This window comes from Lepisosteus oculatus, chromosome 1 (genome assembly GCF_040954835.1).
Source record: "Lepisosteus oculatus isolate fLepOcu1 chromosome 1, fLepOcu1.hap2, whole genome shotgun sequence".
Classification (NCBI taxonomy): Eukaryota; Metazoa; Chordata; class Actinopteri; order Semionotiformes; family Lepisosteidae; genus Lepisosteus; species Lepisosteus oculatus.
The window spans coordinates 57,897,813-57,919,833 of record NC_090696.1 but is presented as its reverse complement, the minus strand read 5'-3'; the positions used below and the strand labels follow the sequence as shown (position 1 = coordinate 57,919,833).

General features: G+C 38.0%; 1 protein-coding gene across 2 annotated transcripts in view; it reads left to right on the top strand.

Annotated features, from left to right (window-relative positions):
• Positions 1-21,182, top strand: part of LOC102697154 (tetratricopeptide repeat protein 39B) — a 54,127-nt gene extending 32,945 nt beyond the window's left edge. For both annotated transcript variants that reach the window (XM_006629776.3, XM_015345216.2), the window contains 16 exons: positions 1,096-1,227; positions 2,206-2,282; positions 4,038-4,105; positions 6,734-6,798; positions 7,679-7,784; positions 9,417-9,482; positions 9,896-10,004; positions 10,561-10,628; positions 10,739-10,798; positions 11,520-11,681; positions 12,175-12,266; positions 13,016-13,136; positions 14,706-14,817; positions 16,078-16,195; positions 17,027-17,143; positions 18,104-21,182. In XM_006629776.3, coding sequence (XP_006629839.2) covers positions 1,096-1,227; positions 2,206-2,282; positions 4,038-4,105; positions 6,734-6,798; positions 7,679-7,784; positions 9,417-9,482; positions 9,896-10,004; positions 10,561-10,628; positions 10,739-10,798; positions 11,520-11,681; positions 12,175-12,266; positions 13,016-13,136; positions 14,706-14,817; positions 16,078-16,195; positions 17,027-17,143; positions 18,104-18,200 — 1,570 coding nt within the window. In that variant the 3' untranslated portion in view covers positions 18,201-21,182. The remainder of the gene's footprint in view (positions 1-1,095; positions 1,228-2,205; positions 2,283-4,037; positions 4,106-6,733; positions 6,799-7,678; positions 7,785-9,416; positions 9,483-9,895; positions 10,005-10,560; positions 10,629-10,738; positions 10,799-11,519; positions 11,682-12,174; positions 12,267-13,015; positions 13,137-14,705; positions 14,818-16,077; positions 16,196-17,026; positions 17,144-18,103) is intronic.
• Positions 21,183-22,021: the final 839 nt, after the last annotated feature.

Sequence of the window (22,021 nt, the reverse complement as noted above, 5' to 3'; positions counted from 1 at the left end):
TTTTATTTCAGAATTGTGTATATATATATAAGATGGAATTATATCAATTTAACTTTGTTGTGTTTTTCTAACAAAGTTTATTACCCAGCCTAAATACTGTATGTCAGTGGACACAGCTGAATAGATTAATGAAGGTCTGGCATGCTAATTGTGCATTTAATTTAAAATGACAAGCAGAAACAACTAACAGCTATTGGAATTTTATATTGTTTATAATATGACCATGTTTGTAATCTGGTGACTAACTGTGGTGACTGGGGACACTGTGCTGAAGGAAGTGCCATCCTTCACTGTGTGTCACTTCTACTGGTAAGACTAAGAGTTGTTAACCTTGATGTCCTGGACTAATTCTGCTCTGGGCTAGCACAGTCTGGCCTCCTTAATGTCACCTATGAATTGAACTGATGAAATAGTGTCTCCCTTCTCTACCTCATCGACTGTGTTGTGGGGTTGCTAACATCAAGTGAGGCTGCCCAGGTGGAGAATGAATTGGGTCCCCTCCCACATGTGAAGCCATTTGGGATCATTGGGGATGTAAGGTGCTTTATGAAAATGCAAGGAATTGGTAATGCGTCTTCACATTTTGCTCTAAAGAAGTGAGTACTTAAGATAAGATCACTTTATTGGCCATATATAACTTCTTGTATTAGGAATTGGTCTTTTCACATACCCCAACTTTCTCTCCATGAGACACAGACAGGGAAAGAAGCTTGGGGTCACAGTGCAGGGTCAGCCATTTGTACGGCACCCCTGGAGCAGTTGGGGTTAAGGGCCTTACTAAGGGGCCCAACGGAGTAGGATTGCTCTGCCGGCTGCGGGATACGAACTGGCAACCTTCCGGCCACAGGCGCAGATCCTTAGCCACAGAGCCACTTGCAACAAGCTTTCTCAATCTGATGTTTCATCAAATCTGTGATCAAGAAAAAAACGTGTTCTGACTTGATATGTGCAGTCTATGTGAGGATGACGGGTAGCAGATGTTTTTCCTTTGAAATCTGTATACTGCTGTTGCTCGTTTTGTAATGAATGAAAGCCTTGCCGGTTGTACAGTCTTTTGCAATATGATGTGACTGATTGACCGTTGGTTGCCTGCAGGGCTAAAGAGAGTATGTATCATGCCTTGGGGTACAGCACCATCCTGGTCATGCAGGCAGCCATGACCTTTGAGCACCAGGACATCCAGAGGGGCATCAGCACAATGAAGGATGCTCTTCACACCTGCCAAAGGTAGATGAGTCGTATGTGGATTGTCTTGATGCTTTCTTGTCTCTGTTCCTGATCGCAGCCTCCCTCCAACTTGTGAAATTCCAGTTAATAAAAATAAGAAAAAACGTCTTTCTTATAAGAAACATAAGAAAATCCAAGTTTCTAATGTAAAATTTCTGCAACCATCTATAGTATAACATGGGGGAGTGGATGGGTATCCTAGGTTGCCTCGTAACATTTGGTTTAAGAACAAAGCAGAAGACATGCCAACTTAATAAAAGAGCAGAGCTCACATGATGACGGAATGCTTTTCTATCTTTAAAGTCTTGAAAGGAATATTTCAGTGTGACAACTCTCCCAGATAAAACTGCAGATAGCTATCTTGCAAAAACAGCTTAAAATGTACTGAATGTATACAGTGCCTTGCAAAAGTGTTTTCACCAAACCTAAATGTTTTGTTGCAAACTCCAAAATTAGACGTTTTGAAAGCTCCTGGGTTTTCCTATAATATTCACTACCCAATTAAGGGACCTTTCAGAGATTGCTGTAGTTATACGGAAATCATGTGAAGCACTGTTAATGCACACCGACAGGGCTCCTTCAACTAATTGTGTGAATCTGAACTTTTGTGTACCTGTGCTCATTTAGGTTTGCAATAGCAAAGTGGGGAAAATAATTAGGCAGGGCAATGTAATTATTACATAGGGTAAATGAATATATAAATATCCTAGCCCTAAATTAAATTAAACAAAATAATCAGAATTTCCCTACAAATGTACAGTCTTCTCCAAGTTTGAGAAGACTGCATATTTGTAGAGAAACATCAGGATCAAAATATTTTAAAATATAATGCATACTGTTAGCTGATAAAACGTTTTATCTGATGGAAATGTTGTTAAACATCTTTTTTTTCCTTTTTTAGATGAACATGTTGTCAGAAGGTCTGAGGAGAATGTGGCCTTTTTCTTATTTCTTTACTTGTATCACCATTCTGTGCAGGTTTCGAAAAAAGAACACAGTTGTAGAGTCTATATCCAATTTAGTGACCAAACAAGCATCGGAACAGCTCAAAGAAGGTAAGACAAAAATATGTTTAACTTAGATTAAAGGTGTCCATCTCCTCATCTTTTGTTATGATGACCTAGATACCCTGTACTGAAATGGAAAGTTCTGTATATCCCTAAATCTACATTGTATTTTCATTTTGCATCTGGCCTATTGTACAGTATATTACGTAATTAAGATATGCTGAATTATGTGAATGAACTAAACCTTTTCTCTGGTCTTTAACCAGAATTTAAGATAAGATCTTTCTTGCGGTCTAGAAATGGAAAGTCAAATAGCTTTTTAATACTGGTGGATTGTGAACATTGAGGATTGCAGTTGGAGATCTCTTACACACTGTAGACCTCCAAAAATATTGGGAAAGCATAGTAGTTTTTGTTCTAATATGTTCAAATGTATGTATGCAAGTAAAATGTTAATTATACTTATCATTCATATTAATCTCACAAATACGATTACCAATTTTGTGTCAAACACAAATACCAATTTTTACAAATACAAATTGGTTGACTATAAAGCAAAAATAGTGTGTAGAATTAGCCGCCCCAGTTCTTGAGGAGCACCGTGTGTAAAGCATTTCATGATTCCATGAAGTGCATAAAGAGACCTGTGACCGAGACAGTGTAGGCATGTTTTATAAAGTTCTGTAACAATTCTGTTCATTATTACTTTTGAACTGATTTTGATTTGGTTGTGGCTGGCATGGGGATGCAGTGGCTAGCATTGCTGCCTCGCAGCACTGGAGCCCTGGGTTCAATTCCTATGGTGCTATCTGCGCTGCGTGGAATTTGTACTGTATGTCCTCCTTATGTCGTATGGGTCTCTAGATACTCCAGTTGCCTCCCACAGTCCAAAAACATTCTGGTTGGATAATGACTGAGTTATGAGAAGAAAAACACCCTGGTTTGAGCGAGTGTCTGTTTGTGGTCTGTGTGTGCTCTGCATGGATTGGTGTCCTGTCTGGCTTCTATCCTGCCTTTTGCCCGTTGCTTGCTGAGATAGCCTCCAGCTACCCTGCAACCCTGTATTGGAGAAAACAGTTTGAAAAAGGAATGGATGTTTGGCTCTGTTGGGGAACAGGAGAGAGTGAACAGTCTATATTTCTGGATCAAAAAAGGCTACCAGAGGGTTCTCCCGAGTGGCTCAATCAGTAATGGTACTCACTCTGAGCATGGTCATGGGTTCAAGTCTCCCCAGACTGCAGTGCACAATTTTCTGGTGGTAGAGTTAAATTTCTCAGGATCCTGGTGTCCTCCCTGGCGCTTGAAGGGCTACCATTTGTAGGTGAGGGATGCGCCTCTCCTTCAGTTGGTGCTGTACCTCTGGTATGGGGCTGTGCAGCCTGTGACCTGTTGAAAGATGAGTGGCTCTAAAGGAGGCCGAGTCAGAAGACTCAGTCATTACTTTTTAATTTTCCTCTGTCTGTAGTCATGGTGTTAGTTGTTAAGAAACAGATGTGAAAAAGTCAAACAAAAAAGAGAGAATTATAAATGTATTAATAGAGACTAGAGCAGCTTCATAAAAATCCAAATATTTCCAATTAACTAAAAATAAATAAATCTCAATTAATCAGATTCAGTTTTGGACACAACCATCTTTACTGCAACAAGAGACAAACACTCACCTGACTTGTTTGAATTAGGTATTTGATGGCTTCTTGAATATTGCCCATGATGGTAGTTTTGATTAGATTTATGTTTTCCAACTTTTCCAACTGGAAAATAAGTTAAAGTGTAGTTTCAGTAACTCCTGCTGTTCCCATGTAGAGGAGATGCATGCTGAGATCTGCTATGCTGAGTGCCTGTTACAGAAAGCAGCTCTCACCTTTGTACAGGTAAGCCTCTAGTACTTTCTCCAAACAACTTTGAATCCTTGTTTCATTATCATTGTTTGTTAATGAGGTTACACTATACTTCTGAATTTAAGTATTTGAAAAGGTAACTTCACATTCAAGCCCCTAAAGAACTAATAAAATCCCCTTTTACTTTTTTACAGATAAACTATTGTCCCCTAGAGGATTTTTTTATGGACACGCAGCACTACTGTACATCTAAATATATGATGAAATATTGCACATCGCATCTATTGCACATGAAGAACTCACTACAACATAGTAGTGACATATTGCACATTAGTAGTTTGTCACATTTATAATTAGTTTATACTGACACAGTTGCATTTACCCTTGTCATTTATTTGCATTTTTAATAGGTAACGTATACTGTAATAATAATAATTAATAATACTGCGCCGGAACGCTCTCCACACATCAGCTATTAGTGGGGAGGAGAGCAGAGTGATGAAGCCAATTCATACAGGGGGATTATTAGGAGGCCATGATTGGTAAGGGCCAATGGGAAATTTGGCCAGGATGCCGGGGTTACACCCTTACTCTTTTCGAGAAACGCCCTGGGATTTTAATGACCACAGAGTTAGGACCTCGGTTTTACGTCCCATCCGAAGGACGGCAACGGTTTACAGTATAGTGTCCCCATCACTGCTCAATTAGGACCCACATGGACCGCAGGGCGAGCACCCCCTGCTGGCCCCACTAACACCTCTTCCAGCAGCAAGCTTAGTTTTTCCCAGGAGGTCTCCCATTCAGGTGCTGACCAGGCTCACACCTGCTTAGCTTCAGTGGGTTGCCAGTTGTGAGTTGCTGGGTGATATGGTGACTATATACTATCTATATTTGCTATTAAAGTATAAATATACAGTGTATATCTTAATAGCTAATATATTCTTTTGTTCTACATTTGGGAACTCTAAAATCTTTGCTAGAGTTGTCAACTTGCCAAGAAGTTCATATGGCAAGTTGCCAGCAGCCATATAATATGATTTATTATCTTAATTTGATTGATAAATTACCAAACCACTCTGTAATACCATATATAATAATGCTCTCTATTACAGTATGGTAAAAGATAAGCATTAGTTTTCTGTCCAACTCCAAACAGTTTCAACTTCGTACAAAATAAATTCTCAACCTGAGTAGTCCAGCTGAGTTTGCTATAATACAGTATATTAATTGACCTGGGAGATTATTTCCTTGAAAATCAGTTCAGGTGAAAAGTCACCAGAAACTTTGGGATCCAACAACTTTTCATGCCTTTTTTTTCCACATTCAAAATCGGGTTGTTTGATACACCATTGCACAAACCTACAGTATGACATAAATGTAAAGAAACTGCGTTCTTTATATGTTCGGTAAATCTCCACTGTATCATCTGAAAGTATAAAGTACAATTGCCTTTGACTGCTACTTGTACATTCATCTTTATGTGGTGTGGATAGAACTGTGGTAAACTTTTGTGGTAAACTGACATAACCTTGAGGGGCACGTGGGCTAATAAATCGTAATGCATAGAGAGTTTTATTGACTGACCTACTCTGTACTCTGTTTAAAATGAATGATGCCATCTTATAATAGGATTAACAGTCATCTGCTTCAGCTTGCTAATCAAAAGATGGGACGGCAGTGTCATAAAAATACAGAGCTTAAGTCAACGAACAGCAGTTGCTCATAGGCATGGGGTTCTCTAGGTGTTTGACAACAAGATTTACATTGCTGTTAATAGCCTCATCCATGTCCCATCTGTGTTTATACATGTAATGATATGGATCAAGTAGAGCGTTCGCTTCTGAGAAGAGCCTAGAGACTATAATTCATTCAAAGCATTTCAGACAGGTTCCTGCATCCTGCCAACCTCTCAGGCTGTTTTTCTGCAGTGATGTGCAGTGGGTTTAGTGCATCAGCAAGTCTTGAAGATCCTGGGTAATCGTATGCAGGCTTTGCTTTGAGTCAAGGGATGGCTGGGTGGATAATTGAGGCTGTCCTCACAGTGCAGATAGTGTGATTGTGTGCCCCTCCTTGAGAAATCCCAGCTGCAGTCACCTAGTGACACAACCCAGGTTTAAACATGAGTGCAGCCTGCACTCAGAGTGAATGTAAACAACTTGTTTGCATAAGCCACTCACTGTTGGCATACAGAGGAAATGGACCCTAAACCTTCTGTTGGATTAGCACCTTCTGGGAGCAAGACATACTCCGTACAGAACCAACATTTCTACCCAACCCTTTAAAAAACTAAAAAAAAAATGGCAGCACTGTATTCCATACAGAGTTGTATCATGTATAGTTTTGTATTGTACAGGCATTCACGTTTCTCAAAAGCAGACAGTTTTGCATTGTAGCTTATTATTTAAGTTATTACTTTAAATACTTAGAACATTAATACTGAGTAATTTAAAACCAAAATTCAGACAGAATTTTGTCTTGAGATCTATCAAGGGCATTAACAAACCCAACTTCGTTGAACTTGGTTTAGACTGACAGAAGGTGACACAGATGAAATAAGATCTTTCTTGCAGTCTAGAAATGGAAAGTCAAATAGCATTTTAATTCTTTAGTTTAACAAATGCAATTCTGTTTTCTACATTAATTCCCTTCATTTTTTGGCAGGATGAAAACATGATCAACTTCATTAAAGGGGGCCTCAAAATCCGAACAAGTTACCAAATTTACAAGTGAGCGAAAATGTTGTGCATCTTGCTTTTATAAAACAGTTCCAAAATAGTTTTCTTATAGGTCTTAATGGTTTTCTTTTAACGTAGAGTGATACATGTATTAATGCCAGGGTGGACTAACGTACTCATTTTACAATTAAATGCAAAAGAGAATTCTTACAGCCATTTTTTTAAAGTCATGGTTATACTGGTGGAGTCAGTTATGTTACTTTGCCTTCCTCCCTAAGGAGACGTCTGCCCAAGTTCTGACTTTGGACCAAATAACCCCTCATTGTTTATTGAAGCATTGCAGTTACCCGTGTCATATACATGATCTTTTCTGCATCCTGTATGGTTTCGCCTAACTATGGCACTTACCTTTCCAAGATAAAAAGTAATCCATTAATACAGGAGTAGTTTTACATATGTTTTTAACAGAACTCCATTACAGCATTTAAACATGTTGTCTTTGGTTCTGATCTGTGATTGGTTTCTTCGGACGTACTGTTTAATGTTCCCTAAACAATTACTTTGTGTAACTTTGTAAATATGAACAGGGTTCCATTTAGCTGTACACGCACAACTTTCTGTAATGCCTATAGGAATTTGCAGTTTGATATAAGATAATGATTAGTAAATGTTGCTCAGTGAATAATAGTGGTGTATTTGTTTAAATTTTGGATTCAAATAATTTCTGTGTTGCTGTGAAACCAATTTTTTTGTCACAAATGTTCCTCCAGAGGTCCTGTTATATACTAATTGTAGCACCTGCTGCACAAATGAAATGTTCTTGCATTTCTTTCATTGCTGTCAGAATTGCATAAACAGTGAAAAAATGGAATGGAAAGTAAATATTTTTGCATATAGCCTGCTTAATGCTCTTTTGCCTCTTCTCTGCCAGAGAATGCCAGCAGCTGCTAAATATGACTCAGGATCTGGATAGCAAAAATGAAACCTACAGCCAGTTTGAAGGGGGTGTCAAGCTGGGGATCGGAGCGTTCAATCTGGTACGTCTGGCATCACCTCGGAGTATTTACACTACTCATTCTCAGTTTGGACTAATGAACCCCATGTTTCCAGAGGGAGATCTGTGACTTGTCAGCTTTTTAGGATTATTTGAAAACTGTTGAGTTGCATTTTATTTCTCTGGCTTAGTATGGAAGCACTTTACTAAATGTAAATAGAATGTGGCTTTTAAGTGCTATGGATTAAAAGAGTTTTCACTTTCATGTATCATTTTAAAATCACATTGATGGTTCAACTAACACATGGTTAGAATAAGGATGTGTAAACAGGCTCTCACCCGCCTGTCATGTTACCGTATTTATTTTTTGAGGCTCTTCAATGGCCTTCAAGATTGCTAGCACTAATGGATGGAGAGGCATAACCCTCACTGAGGTCAGAGCAGAGCAAACCTGCAGGTGTCTTGAAAGCAGGACTGTCCTGCCAGGACCTGAAAGAGTCTTGTTATACTAATCCCAACCCTGTTCCTGACAGAGCTGAGCCAATTGTGTGACTGCTTGAGGAATTCCCATCAGCTGGCCAGTGACATGACTCTTACTTGGAACTTGGCGAATTCATAAAGTTCAAGTTCTGCTCAGAGCCAGCGAAGTGGCTGAGCCACTAGGGAGCCCTTATAATAAGTAATACTAAAATTGTTATTTTATCTTTCTGTAGCATTTGGCTTGACTTTCACCTGTAGTTTGCTATTTGCCTTGCAAACCCTGAGGAAATCCAGCTGCATTTACAGATCTAAGGACAATTTAAGAATTCTGCCAGTTTAGTGTGGATTGTGCTGTTTGACTTCCCTTAACAAGCCATTACCTTTGACAGCCAAGTAACTCTTGGACTAAAGTTAACAGTTGTGTTATAATGGATTCTGCTCATGTGGACTCCTATATCATGAAACGTTTTTTTTTAATTGCGAATTATTTTTGTTATACACGTTATTTGGAACAGTCAGTTATGTGCTTTTTTCAACTTGCAACTTATAGCTAAGAAACTTTACAACCGCATGTGGGGGAGATCCAAAAAGGGCAAGCCCCCTATTCTGACTACATACCTTTGAGTCATTCATCTTGTTGTAATACTGTACATCATAAGTTATGCAGCCCCAAACTTGCACTGGAGTTTCAGCGCCTTATGGTGGCGACAGCACTACAAGCACTTAGAAGGCTAATTGAGTCCTGGTTAGCAGTGCAGGGTCAATATTGCAGTCACAGTCTGCTACTGACATGACCCAGGCTAGCTTGGGCTTAGTGTCCACTTGTTGAGCTACTTGGCAAGCCCCAGAAATAGTGTTTAAAGGATTTATGTTCCCCCCAGGAAACCTTGTGGAATTCAAGCAAATTAGTAAGATTTTAGTAAAATTAGTAAAATGTTTTCAGAAGGATAAAATTAACCTTTTATCAACTGAATTTTATTCAAGTTCAAGTTGTAATGAAATAGGTAAACAGATTTTGTACCTATGAAATGCTTTTAATCAATGGCACTCTTCTATGATAAAAGATAAGCTAAACTGGAATTGGTCATTTTAGTGGATGGTGTTTATTATACCCCAGCTCACCCCAAACTGTATTGGAGTTGAACCTGTGATCCATATCTCTGGTGATTTTATTATTTTTCCGTTCATCTTTCAGATGCTCTCTCTCCTCCCGGGTAGGATCCTCAGACTGCTAGAATTCATTGGCTTTTCAGGCAACAGGGTGAGACTGTACACATTTATTATCCTTGGGATGAATGCGTAGGCCTAACTCCAGCCTAAATCCCTAATTATGACCAATTATGCCACCTGTTTCTCAACAGCCTAATCCTTCGCTATCTCAGTACAGACTTCAGGGCCAAACTTCATTTGGGAATTCTGGTAGAGAGAACAGTGCTGCCCACTGATCCCCAATACTTCTTACAGCAGAAACCTGGTTTTTCTTTGGATGTCTGAAATCCTAGTAGTGACGTAGCCTTGCTTAGCTTTAGAGATGTGTTAAGACCAGGCTTGAAGCCAGCTATCATATTCTTTGAGTTCTGACAACATGAGCAGGCAGTATGTGGACCAGCTTTAGGGACAACCTTTACTGAGGTAACAGCTGAGGGAACTCTGCTGTTGTATTTGCTCTTCCAGGAGTTTGGGCTGTCCCAGTTACGAGAGGGAGCTGCCACCCACAGCCTGCGAGCCGTTCTCTGTGTGTTGACTTTGCTGATGTATCATACTTATGTCTCCCTAATCCTCGGTAAGAAATGCACTGGTTGAAAATTGCCATCAATAGTTATTGGATGGAATTGGTGATCATCAGATTAGCTAGCACTGTTTAATGTTTGATGATCTGACATGGTATCCTTCTTTAATATACAGTATTTTGTATTGGGAACTGGGAAACATCAACTCCAAAATGCTCAGATCTGATAAATCTAGCCACTTTACGCAGATAGTCTCCAGGACATTGCATTGTGAATATGGAAAACAAGTATCCTTAATTTGTCCTTTGTGTGCTTTAAAGCAGGTTGGGCCAGCTCTGTTTCTGGAATTAATACCTACGGTATTGGTTTTTCTAGATCTCAAACCAGCAGCAACTGAAGAGCTAGGAGTTGTTCTTAAATTGGTCCAGTTGTGCCAATAATGATTTGATTTAGGTCATTGAGAGCTTCACATTTTAAAATGCTACCAATTATAAACCAACCAATTTTCAGTACAGCAAAACAATTTCAGTATGTGATGTTTTCCCTTTAAAACCAAGGGAACTGGTTGCAAATTAATATTAATCTTTCCACTATATTGCAATCCTGTAGGTACTGGTGAAGGCAATCTGGTTGAAGCAGAGGCCCTGTTGGAGCCCTACCTCGACAAATTTCCCAATGTAAGTACAGTATCTACAGTAAGATCTCAGCAGTTATTTCTGCCTTCTGTATTTGACAGTCTCTTCTGACTTTTGCTGGGTTCTTTTTCTTTTTTCTTTTCCCTACACAGGGGTCAATTATTTTGTTTTATGCAGCCAGGATTGCCGTACTGAAAGGAAACTTTGAGAGGGTGAGTTTGAGATACAAATCTCGCTAGAAAAAAAAATTGTGATGTTTTTTTTTATCTTTCAAGGTTAATTTTTAGGCATATTTAATCTGTAACCTGTTCTTTTCAACATTATATATAATGAGAAATCTTCCCATTGAAATTTTGTATGATATTTATGCATTTTTTGGGGCATTTATAACACGTACTATTTCTGGCCCCATGTATGTAGTTAAGTATTAAGAAACACTTTCACTATTAAATGGGTTTGTGACAAATGTAACCACAAAAATCCATGAAAAAGAAGGACCAGAAGGATAAGCCATGAAGCCAAGACTAGAAACAAATCAAAAACGAATAATCTGTAAATATCTTCATAGCAAAGGTTGTAAATCTCTTAATTTATCCTGTCTTGCCATTCCATATGGTTTCTATCAGGTGAGCCATTAAAAGAAAGCTAATTATTTTTACTTTATAAGGACTCTATGCAACTATTGAGAAGAGTACTTGCATTAAACCTGTCCAATTCCAGTGGTTTTTTTTGTCCAACTTGCATTTTGTCCTGTAGTTTAAGTTGTCTGAGTGATACCTCACTTGTTTATTTTATCTTCAGAGTCATGATCTATCAGAGTGCAGAGGCTGCCTCGCACCACTATAGGGTAGTGCACTTCAGTTGTGAATATGGCGAAACCATTGCTGAGGGTTTATGATGGTGGATTTGTGTGTTCCCTTTCCCTCTGTGAAGGCTGAAGTGAAGTTCCAGGAATGCATTGCCTCTCAGCAAGAGTGGAAACAGATCCATCACCTGTGCTACTGGGAGCTCATGTGGTCCCACTCTTTTCAACGGCAGTGGCTGGAGGCCTACCGCTACGCAGACCTGCTCTGTAAGGAGAGCAAGTGGTCCAAGGTAGAACACTGAACACTGAACACTGAACACTGAACACTGAACACTGAACACTGAACACTGAACACTGAACACTGAACACTGAACACTGAACACTGAACACTGAACACTGAACACTGAACACTGAACACTCTGAATTTTTCATACCTATTTGGCTCTGCAGCACAGTAAGCTTCCCATTTTCCAAATATAATTGTAGTGTAGGAAAGCAGTACACAAAGTACTGAAGATGGTAACAAAAGGAAGAAACCTTTAAATTAAGGATGTTATGTGTATCAGTTTCCAAAAGCTAAAAACTGTATGTGCATTTGTGTCATCAATTCAGGGAGCATTGTTGAGATCAGAAGGTAAAAATGAAGGAATAGTTTTCCTTTTGTCTTGATTTTCTTAGTCATCTTTTCTTTTTCACACTTTGAGAGTCCTTGACGAAAGTTAGTTTCATCACTTCAGTTTTTTTGCAGTGTGAAAACCGTTTTTTTTATTTCTCACCCAACAGGCTATCTACATGTTTCAGAAAGCAGCCATCCTCAGCATGCTCCCAGATGATGAAGTCAAAAAGACAGGGGAGAATATTGTTGAGTTGTTCAGGTCAGAAAACACCTTTTCAGATCTGATCTATTGATGTCACTATAAAATGTGGTCTGCACTTCTGTGCTGTTCATGACTGCGTAAGACCAGGCAGCTTACTCTTAAAACATATTCATAAAAAGAGATAATGGTACCTGTTTGCTGGTGCTACTCTTCTGCTTTACAGAGTAATTGACACTTTTAAGAGTTACATTATTGTTGGGCTGGTTTACCAAAGAATGAACCGTGAGTGAAGAACTGTAGATCTTAAAATTATACAAAAGCGATGACTAAAAAGAGAGTGCTCAGTTTTTATAATTAGCCATTTCTGCAAAGCTATCATTACCTGCTGTTTTGAACATTAATTTATGAGAGTCACAAATGTACCTTCATCATACCACCTGTACATTTTACTTGGAAAGTCTCTCAGAATGTGCTTGGGGCAGTAGTAAGACCTTGTGGCTTTAGAAATATCTTTAATTTACCTTGCTTCTGATGTAATGTCTTCAATTAACCTTGCTTCTTCTCATGTACAATTGCACTTCAAAATATCCAATCGCAAAAAAAGGATGTGTGCAAACGTAAAGAAGCTGAAATGTATGTAGTTTTCAGAGGAGGTGGGTGTTCCGTGGGCTTCTTTCTGTGGACCATGTCAGTTTTTATGGGAGAACAAAGTTAAAGATTTCAGGTCCCACATTGCTCCTTGACAAGAACGTGGGCTTTTGTCTTTACTGAAATGAGTAACTGATCCATTTGTTTTCTGGTTGCAGACAAGTGGAAGGGCTGAAGCAGAGGATTGCAGGTAAATCCATCCCCACTGAGAAGTTTGCAGTGAGGAAGGCCAGACGCTATTTGCCCTCCAATCCAGTGAAGCTAGTTGTACCTGCACTGGTAAGGTTCTTGGTGCAGCTGTTCAAGTTGGGTGTTGGGATGTACTGAACCATAAAGTGTTTTATAAATGCCAATGTGAGGGTAGGTACCATATATAGTGTGGTTACTATTTATAGACTATGCAAGCAAGGGGTTATTTAGGAAAAGTTAAAGCTACAGCTGACCATGGAGTGTGTGTTTATACCCATTGTATTTTGAAGCGCTGAGACCTAAAACTTTAAATTTAATGTTATTTAGGTTCCTCATAAGACACCTAAATGGGTCAGGGATTGCTGGTAAATAGTTTACATTGTGCCTAACTACAATTACTTTTGGCTAAAGGTTAAGTATGCCATCATATATTCGATATTTTATGTTTTGATTTCACTATGTGTTTTCTGCCTTGTCATTCTGTAGGCAATTTGGAATTGTGTGATATCATATGAATATTCAAAAACTACAACACTCCAAGCACATTTAGGAGTTACACATAAAAGGCAAAAGTGAAAAACAGATGGAAAAAGGGTTCAGTATATTAGTGCTTCATTAGTCAATCAGTGTTACATTTACTGTATGAGGCACTCAAAACGTTTAGCACAACAACAGAAATCTCTCCTCCACTAAATGTGAAGACTGTGCAGCGAGATTAGAGTCTTCAAAGCAGACTGAGATGATAAGCACATAAGAAAGCTTGTAAATGAGAATGAGAAAAAATGAGAAAACATTTGTTAGATTGGTTAATTCATTCTGCCAATTTAACATTTGTCATTAACTGGGTTGATCAACAGGTGGCTTGCTATGAATGTCAGAAGTTGGCCACACTGGACCAATACAAGTTATACATCTGTGACGTGTGCTTTGCACCAGGTTGCACACGCTGCCTTATAGGATTCTGTCCTATTCCTCTCCTAGAGCCTGATATACTTAATAAATCTGGATACTTTGCTTTTCTACTGATGCTTAATATACTCTATAATGTTGATTATGCTGTGATACAAAAAGTACATTTTTCAATGACCATTATGTGTCACAAGCTTACCATCCCAGATCTGTAAACCTCACATGAGCTTAAACTGTTGGTTAACCCCACAGCACCCTTATAATAAAATAAAGGGGAAAAAATGAAATTCAGATGGAAAACTTAATCTCAGTTTCTGCCTTCAGCTGTAGATTGTTAAGCTGCTTCCAGCGTCAACTTCATATTTTTTTGGCATATTTGTCTGTTTTGCTTTACCTTTCTCTGTCAGCTCTTTGGCTGATCCTGTTATCTCTCTGTCTGGGCTTCCTCACTGAGCCCTGGTGTGTGATGTCTCTCACCCTGCTTCTGACTATCTAACAACACCTGTGCACCTGCTAACAGGGAGCATAGGATTAAACGGAAAAGACCAACAGCTGCTTCCTTTTAGATGGCATCTAGGCCACACTTCCTGTCACACTTACTGTATGGTTTTCAGTTTTTCTGAACATGTTTTTTAGGTTTTACTCTTGATATGCTCGATTGAGAGAGAGATGGTTTTGTGATATGTTTCTTATGAGAACACAAGTAGTGAACACAAGCATTGAACAGTTTACTTTTTATCCTCTCTTTAGGAAATGATGTATGTTTGGAATGGCTTCACTATTGTTGGAAAGAGAGCTGACCTAACTGAGGGTTTGCTCATCACAATTGAAAAGGCTGAGGAGCAGCTAAGATGCGACCCGAGTAAGTACAAGAGAAACAGTAGTGATGACAAACTTGTCCCCTGTAGTGGACAATATATAATTCTATATATGTATATAGAATGTTGTCATTCTTTATGTAATAGAATACTGTATATAGCGTATACACTAAAGGATTCCAAAGTGTCGTATAATACTATAGGTAACAGTCTTTTTCTTTACACAGGAAAGCATTTTGCATTTGGCAGCCTTAACTGCTGTGCACTGAGCTGCTGATACATATTAAAAGCTGTACACTGTTACAGAGGACTCTGCCTTACCAATAGGAGACTCAGTTTACCTTAAAGGGTACTTTGGAGTTCCATAGGATGAAAAGCACTATATACAATTAGATCCAAAATTAATTAATATGCTTGATACAATGCAGCTTAAGTTGGTTTTAGAAAAATAAGTTTATGTGTGGTGTTTGTTGCCTAAAGTAAATAAAACATGAAGAACTGAAAGACAAGAAGTACTAGACTCCACAAAAACAGGTCAGTCCAAAATAATTACAGGTTTCCCTAAACATACTGTAACATTCAGAATTATTCACATCTACAGGTACCACTCACAAAACAAATGTAGGCCTGAGCAGAAGAAGCTTTTGTAGAGAGTTTAGAGACTGAAATGTATCATGCAGGATACTGCAAATCTAATTCCTGAGAAGCACTTCTCAGTATTTATAGTTTAACTTTGTATTTAATAATGCACAAATTGACATAAGATAAGATCACTTTATTAGCCATATACAATTTCTTGCATTAGGAATTTGTCTTTTCGCATACCCCAGCTTGCTCTCCATGAGGCACCAAGATAAGGAGAAAGAAGCTTGGGGTCAGAGCACAGGGTCAGCTATTTACAAAATATAAATGGAGAAGTTGGGGTTAAGGGCCTTGCTCAGGGGCCCAACAGAGAAGGATTCCTCAGCCGGCCGTGGGATTTGAATCGGCAACCTTCCAGTCACAGGCGCAGATCCTTAGCTACAGTGCCACCACACCGCCACTTACTTAATGCAATAGAAATGCAATAGAAAATTCATCTAAAATTTAAGTACTGACTTTTTTATTAGATGGTTATGTGAGAATATAAAATGATAATCACAGTGCAGGCATTTATTGGAGAAACAATGGATTTTACCCTTTAGATTTACCATTACCTTTTTTTCCCCCAGTGTGCAATCCTTGAGAAGATAACCTTTCACAATTATTTTTTTACTTTTAACTACGGGGAGTGACACCAAATACTTTTTGTCGTTCACTGACAGATCCCACAGAGTACCACCCGGATGACCAGTGCCTTGTACAGATGTTGAAGGGCCTCTGTCTGAAACATCTGGGTCGTCTTATGCAATCAGAACTGTGTTTCACACAGGTCGTTGCGAGGTAATTCTCTGCACTCTTGCTAAACTAATGGCCTCTTCGCTTCACTGGAAAACGCATTTCTTCTATTTGTTTTTCTATAATTTTGTGACAAGTGCCATTTTTAAGGTATTTACAGAATGCGAGGTTTTTGCTCTGAGTAAAACTGAATCAGTTTCGGATATTTGAAAGTAAATGTTTCATTTTCCAAAGTTAAACAAAAGGCCATACAGTTCATCTGGGAAGGGAGAAACATTATTTTTAGTTATGGTAAAAAGTGGAGCACATTTATACTGGAGTAAAAACCTTGAAAGTTTTTATAAAAGACAATATAATTACGTTTTCCAGAAGCACACGGATATCATAGAAACAATTATTTAACAAAGAAATATCTCAAAAAGTATAAAAGTGTAGCTGTATAAAAGTCTTTGGATGAATACATTTCTATCAGTAGTTATTGAAGTATGAATTGCAGGCAGACTGCTCCATCCATGTCATGCCTTCTGATATATTTTTCTTATATTCCGATATTTTTATCCTTATCTTTCTCTGTTTGTCTTATATGTTACAGTCCAAAACTCTTGTATTCTTGGCCCAATTGCCATTATAAATGAGAAATTTGTTCTGAGCTTACTTGTATGGTTAAATTATTTATAGATAATACTGTAGATTGGAATATAAACTTGTTGTGCATTTATACAATGTTAAGAAAGACAGGATCTATGAATTATCTGTTGAAGGTTTCTTGAGCAATTCTGTAAAATGGAATCCATTTGGAGAACCTTGAACACCAATTCTCCCACAATAACCCTTATATTAATTGCCGTGTTTCCTCTACTAATTCTTTTCATGCAGTGAAAAGATGATCCGCTATGACCATTACTTGGTGCCATTCAGCCTTTATGAGCTGGGCCTGCTATATAAACAGCAAGGAGACTTTCAGAAGGCAATCAGATTCATAGAAAATGCAAAGTAAGCACATTCTCGCCTTATGTGTCTTTTAATTATTTAGTTTACCCTGAGAAAGCTACAAGAGACCTTGATTTATGAAACTTCACTCATTGTTTCTGAATAGATTTTGCTATGCTTTCAGAGCATATTTTATTCATCTTGACTTTTCTTAGTGAGCTTTTTAATATTTTTTTAGAAGATTGTTATTCTTTTCCAATAATGACATTGTTTTTCTGTGCTTACTGAAGGAGAAATGAATACTTTTAGAAAACACTAATACGGTTAAATCACAAAGTGCTTTATTTTTGGATATCCCTTATGACCCATACAGATCACCTCATCTTGGATATTTAATTGCTGTTAGATTTGTTAAGCCCACACTTCAGGTCTTTGCTGTTAACACAATAGTTCACAAAGAGCAGATTATAGTTCAGTGTTCGCATGCCATATTCATTTAAATTGGGGTGAAAGAACATGGTAGGCGGGATGATGGTGCAGTGGGTAGCACTTCCTTAGAGCGGTGAGGCCCCGGGTTCAATTCAGGGGGTCCTGTCTGTGTGGAGTTTGCATGTTATCTCCAGGTTTGCGTGGGTTTTCTTCGGGTGTTCTGTTTTCCTCCCACAGCCCAAAGACATGCTGGTGGATTTAATTAGCTGCTGGGAAAATTGGCCCTTGTGTGAGTGTACGTGTCTGGCATGTTGTGGGTGCTATGTATCTTGCTCCCATTGCTTGCCAGACGTCTCTATCTCGCCCATGACACTGGACAGGATAAAGCAGTTAGAAATGGATATACTGCATAGATAGTTTATCATTTTGTCAGGACCTTGTAGGCATGAACATAATCTGTGGTGCCCTGCTTTGGGTGTTAGAATGTCAGGACATACGTGGTTATTAAAGAGCCCTGTTAGATGGAATTACTGTATATGGTTCTCTTCTCTACAGAGCAGGTATTTTAAAATTTCCATTTCGCTTTTCTTACAGACTGAACTACAAGGACTATTCAATGGAATCCAGGCTGCATTTCCGTATCCATGCTGCTCTTAACAGTCTCAAGAGCTCTCCAGCCACCACACCTTAAGACAGTATCCTGGCTGCCTGTCAGACAAATGTCCAATACAAGAGTTTTACCCCAGGCCATGATTTACTTACAAATTTCTGTTACAAACTTTAAAAAAAAAGGCAAATGTCCAACAGAAACATTTTTTATTGTGAATTTAGTATTTTCTTCAAAATCACAAACTGGTGTAAAAGTCTTTCTTCAGATTCTACACAAGTCACAGAGTCCTCCCCAAGCCTTTAATTTATATAGACTAGCAGTTGAAAAAGTCTCATTTAACATGTGGCAACTACAAGATTCTAAGGCTTAGATAACCCAGCAACATGTGGGCTCACTTATCTCCTCAGTTGAACCAAAAACCATCAAACAACACTAATCACTTTTCATTTTAGAGAATACTTGGGAACTAACTTAATCCTTAATTTTAAACAGGGTTTTTATAGAATACTACAAGAGAAGTTGAATGGAAAACCTTTGAGAGAGAGAGAGAGACTGACTACAGTTTTTGTTATTCACATTTTATAGGCAATCGGTTGTGAAAGGAACCAATGCTGTAGAAGCAGAAGGTTTTCAATATATTTGGAATAATTCACATTTAAAAATGGTATGTGACCCAAATATTTTGCCTTTAATAGATCAGTCCCAAAAATGTACCATACTGACATATACTCTATAACAATTCAGAGTTTATAACATTTCACTGATGTCTGGTTTGATGTAAAGACCCAAGAGGAAATGGCGATGCTAGGAAATGGAGTACCTTTTGTACTCTAGTGTTCCAGTTTGTGTTGTCTTTGGTTTCCAAAGACATAGTGCTTTTAAAACGCTTTCTCCTTTCTCTTCATTGTAGGAAAAGGTATATGCCAACTTAAAAGCCAAGGTTAAGTTGGCTTTTAAAGTATACAAAATGTCATTAATTGTTTGAAAAGTAGATGCAGAGCTGTTGCAGGGCCCGATTGATTTAGAATATTGCAATAAAAAGAAAAATAACAATTTCCTTCAAACGGAAAACCAAAGACAAGTCTAATTGGTTGTATTTTGAACACTATCCTTCTATAAGGGGGTTTAAAAACACTTAAATAACCTAACCTAAAAAATGTAAGGCTGTGGCTGCTGGGGAATACAGTGCAATAAATGTATTTTGCACTTTCACTTATTTTATTTCACCTTTATATTCTTGATGTGTAGTAGAGTTGCACAGGTTCATCTCTTGTCACTTCATTGTGGTAATTTCTTGTAGTCCTTGAATGCAGTTGAGTAAACCTCTTGTTTGTGGTTTCCTAGGAGACCTCTTATTAGCAATATTGTTGAGAGTGGCTATGAATTTGGAGACTTGAGAATCTTTAGAGAGTTGAATGTTCACTTTGATCTGTAAAGAAGATATTTCTAGGTACCTGCCTTCTTCATTAAATCGTGGAGTGTTACATTCAGAGCTCATTAACTGTTGGGCAGGGGTAAGACTAGTAACACATGTAAAAGAAGAATATAGTTATTTTTTTTCCCAGAACAGTTGCCACCATGATAACAGTGGTATTTGTCAGTTGCTGTTGATTCCTCTAGATGTCAGCCTAGATGAATGTATCTTCCTATTTTTGAACTTGACCAAATAAGTGTGTGTTTGTACAGTATATGTGTGTATGTTTCTTGTGATGTACTAAGAGCTACTTACCATGCTTCTTGTATTTAGGACGTATTTTATATGTTGGAATAATTCAAGGTGCAATAATTCCTAAACTGTATGTGTTTGTCATACAATTTAATGAATTTCTTTGTTCTCCCAGAGTGTAGGCTACACTGTATTGCATTACAGTGCCTTTTACACATTTCACAGCAAAACTGTTGTGGAGTGTCTGTTTCTAGTTAAGCTCAATTAGCGACTTATTTTAAAGATAATCTAGTAATGACTGCAAAAGTCATCGGTGTAACTTGGCCATTAAATGTCCATAAAACAATTAAAGCTTATTTGGTCTCAAATCTAATCAATAAATAATCCTTTAATCATTTGGGCCATGTTGCCTTCTACATTGCCTCACATCGAAGGGCTTTCTTTGTGTTAGAGGTATTCCTTAATGCTTTGCAGTAAGTGTTGCAAAGACATTTTATTTCAGCCTTTCTTCTGATGCAGAAGTTCACTAAATAATTAAGAAACATACAGATTACTAGAAAAGCTACAGTGTTCTTGAAATAACACAAGTGCTTAAATAAGTGTTATATTTAATCAGCAATTGTAGTATTTTGTTGTATTATAACACATTTATATTGTGTTAAATACTTCAGTTAATGAACGGTAGACTCAAGTACAAACAGTTGTTAAGAGGAAAACGTGAAATGCTATTAATGTCATGCAGACTTTGGAGCGCATTAGAATGTACCAAGATTTTAGACAGGAATCGTTTGATTTTCTGCTTTCTTTTCGGAATACGGGATGCTTATGTACAACAAGATGCCTCCTTTGGTGTTCGTGGTTAACTTAGTATTTTACAGTAGATTATGTGCTGTGTAGGTGCAGCTTGATCCTGTAACACTTTAAGGGGAAAAAAAAACTATGATGTCAGTCACATTGACCATCTGTGAAAAGTAGTTCTTTTTTATTTTCAGGTGGGAAGTATCCCTGTTTTGGTTCAGAATTCACACAAAGACGGTTAAAAGCCATTGTGCATCTCCATTAACCGTCATTGGTTTGTGGTTGAGAATTTCAGTTGAATTCCACATTGCTATGCAATAGCTGTGAAGGGAGGAGAAATGCCTTTTAGATGTTTAAATAGATTGATGGCATGACTCTTCTGCCAAAGCAGGTTCTCCTTATTAGTTATGCAGCACTGCTATCTTCCAGTGTTGTAGATTTTGACAATTTTGCTCAAACATACAGTAGGTACCATGAAAATTGTCCCTGAATAAGCAAGATGTACGGGTAAATGAAACATGTTTTATTGTGATAACAGAGGCAAAGTTGGTGATGCGCATTCTCATAAACTCAATTATGGACCCAAGCATCTTCTATGAGGTAGATGTTGTTTGATGTTTGGTGGTGGTGGGTTCTTAAACTAATTACTAAAGTCTTAATGTTACCCTGTTAGTATTAAAAAGATATCAACTGTCACTACTAACATTTTCTAATGCAGGTGATGGAACACTATTGACATTTTTTAGCTTACAGCTGTGTACTTTCAGCCCTGTGTTTTTTTTATTTCCTTTGTAAAGCTTTTTTCCCCCCAATTTCTTAAGATACCTTTATTAATCCTTTTTTTCCTGGAGCTAATATTTCAGTTTTGTTGGTATTTTAAAAAAGTTATAAAGATAGCAAATGATAAAATAACCAGACATGAAACACAAGTGGCTGGAGGTGCAGCACAAAATACAAGGTCAATAGAAAATGGAGCAGACACAAACACCAAATAAAAGACTTTCTGAAAAGAGGTTTTGAGACTAGATTTAACAGCACTCATGGTAGTTGGCTCTCTGATATCCATGCAGATAGAAGTCCAGAGCTTTTGGGCATGGCAAAAGAAGGCCCTGTCACCTAGAATGTAATTGATCCTGGGAGACATACTGTATAGAAGACCAGAGTAAGAAAAACAGGTTGTGAGTTGGGTAGTAGACTGTGCAAAGGCACGAGGATTTTGAAGACAGGGCTGTTGACTTCTGGCTGCGAAATTTTGAACACATTGGAGTTTTTTCAATGTGCATTTAGATACATCAGCAAGTAGGGCATTGCCATAATTAATTTTAGAAAAGACACACACATGTGTTGAGCAGCTTTTCTGCTACAGTCAAAGACAACATAGGAAATTGTCTGGAGATATTTCTGAGATGATAGAATGATGTTTTTTACAAGTCAAGCC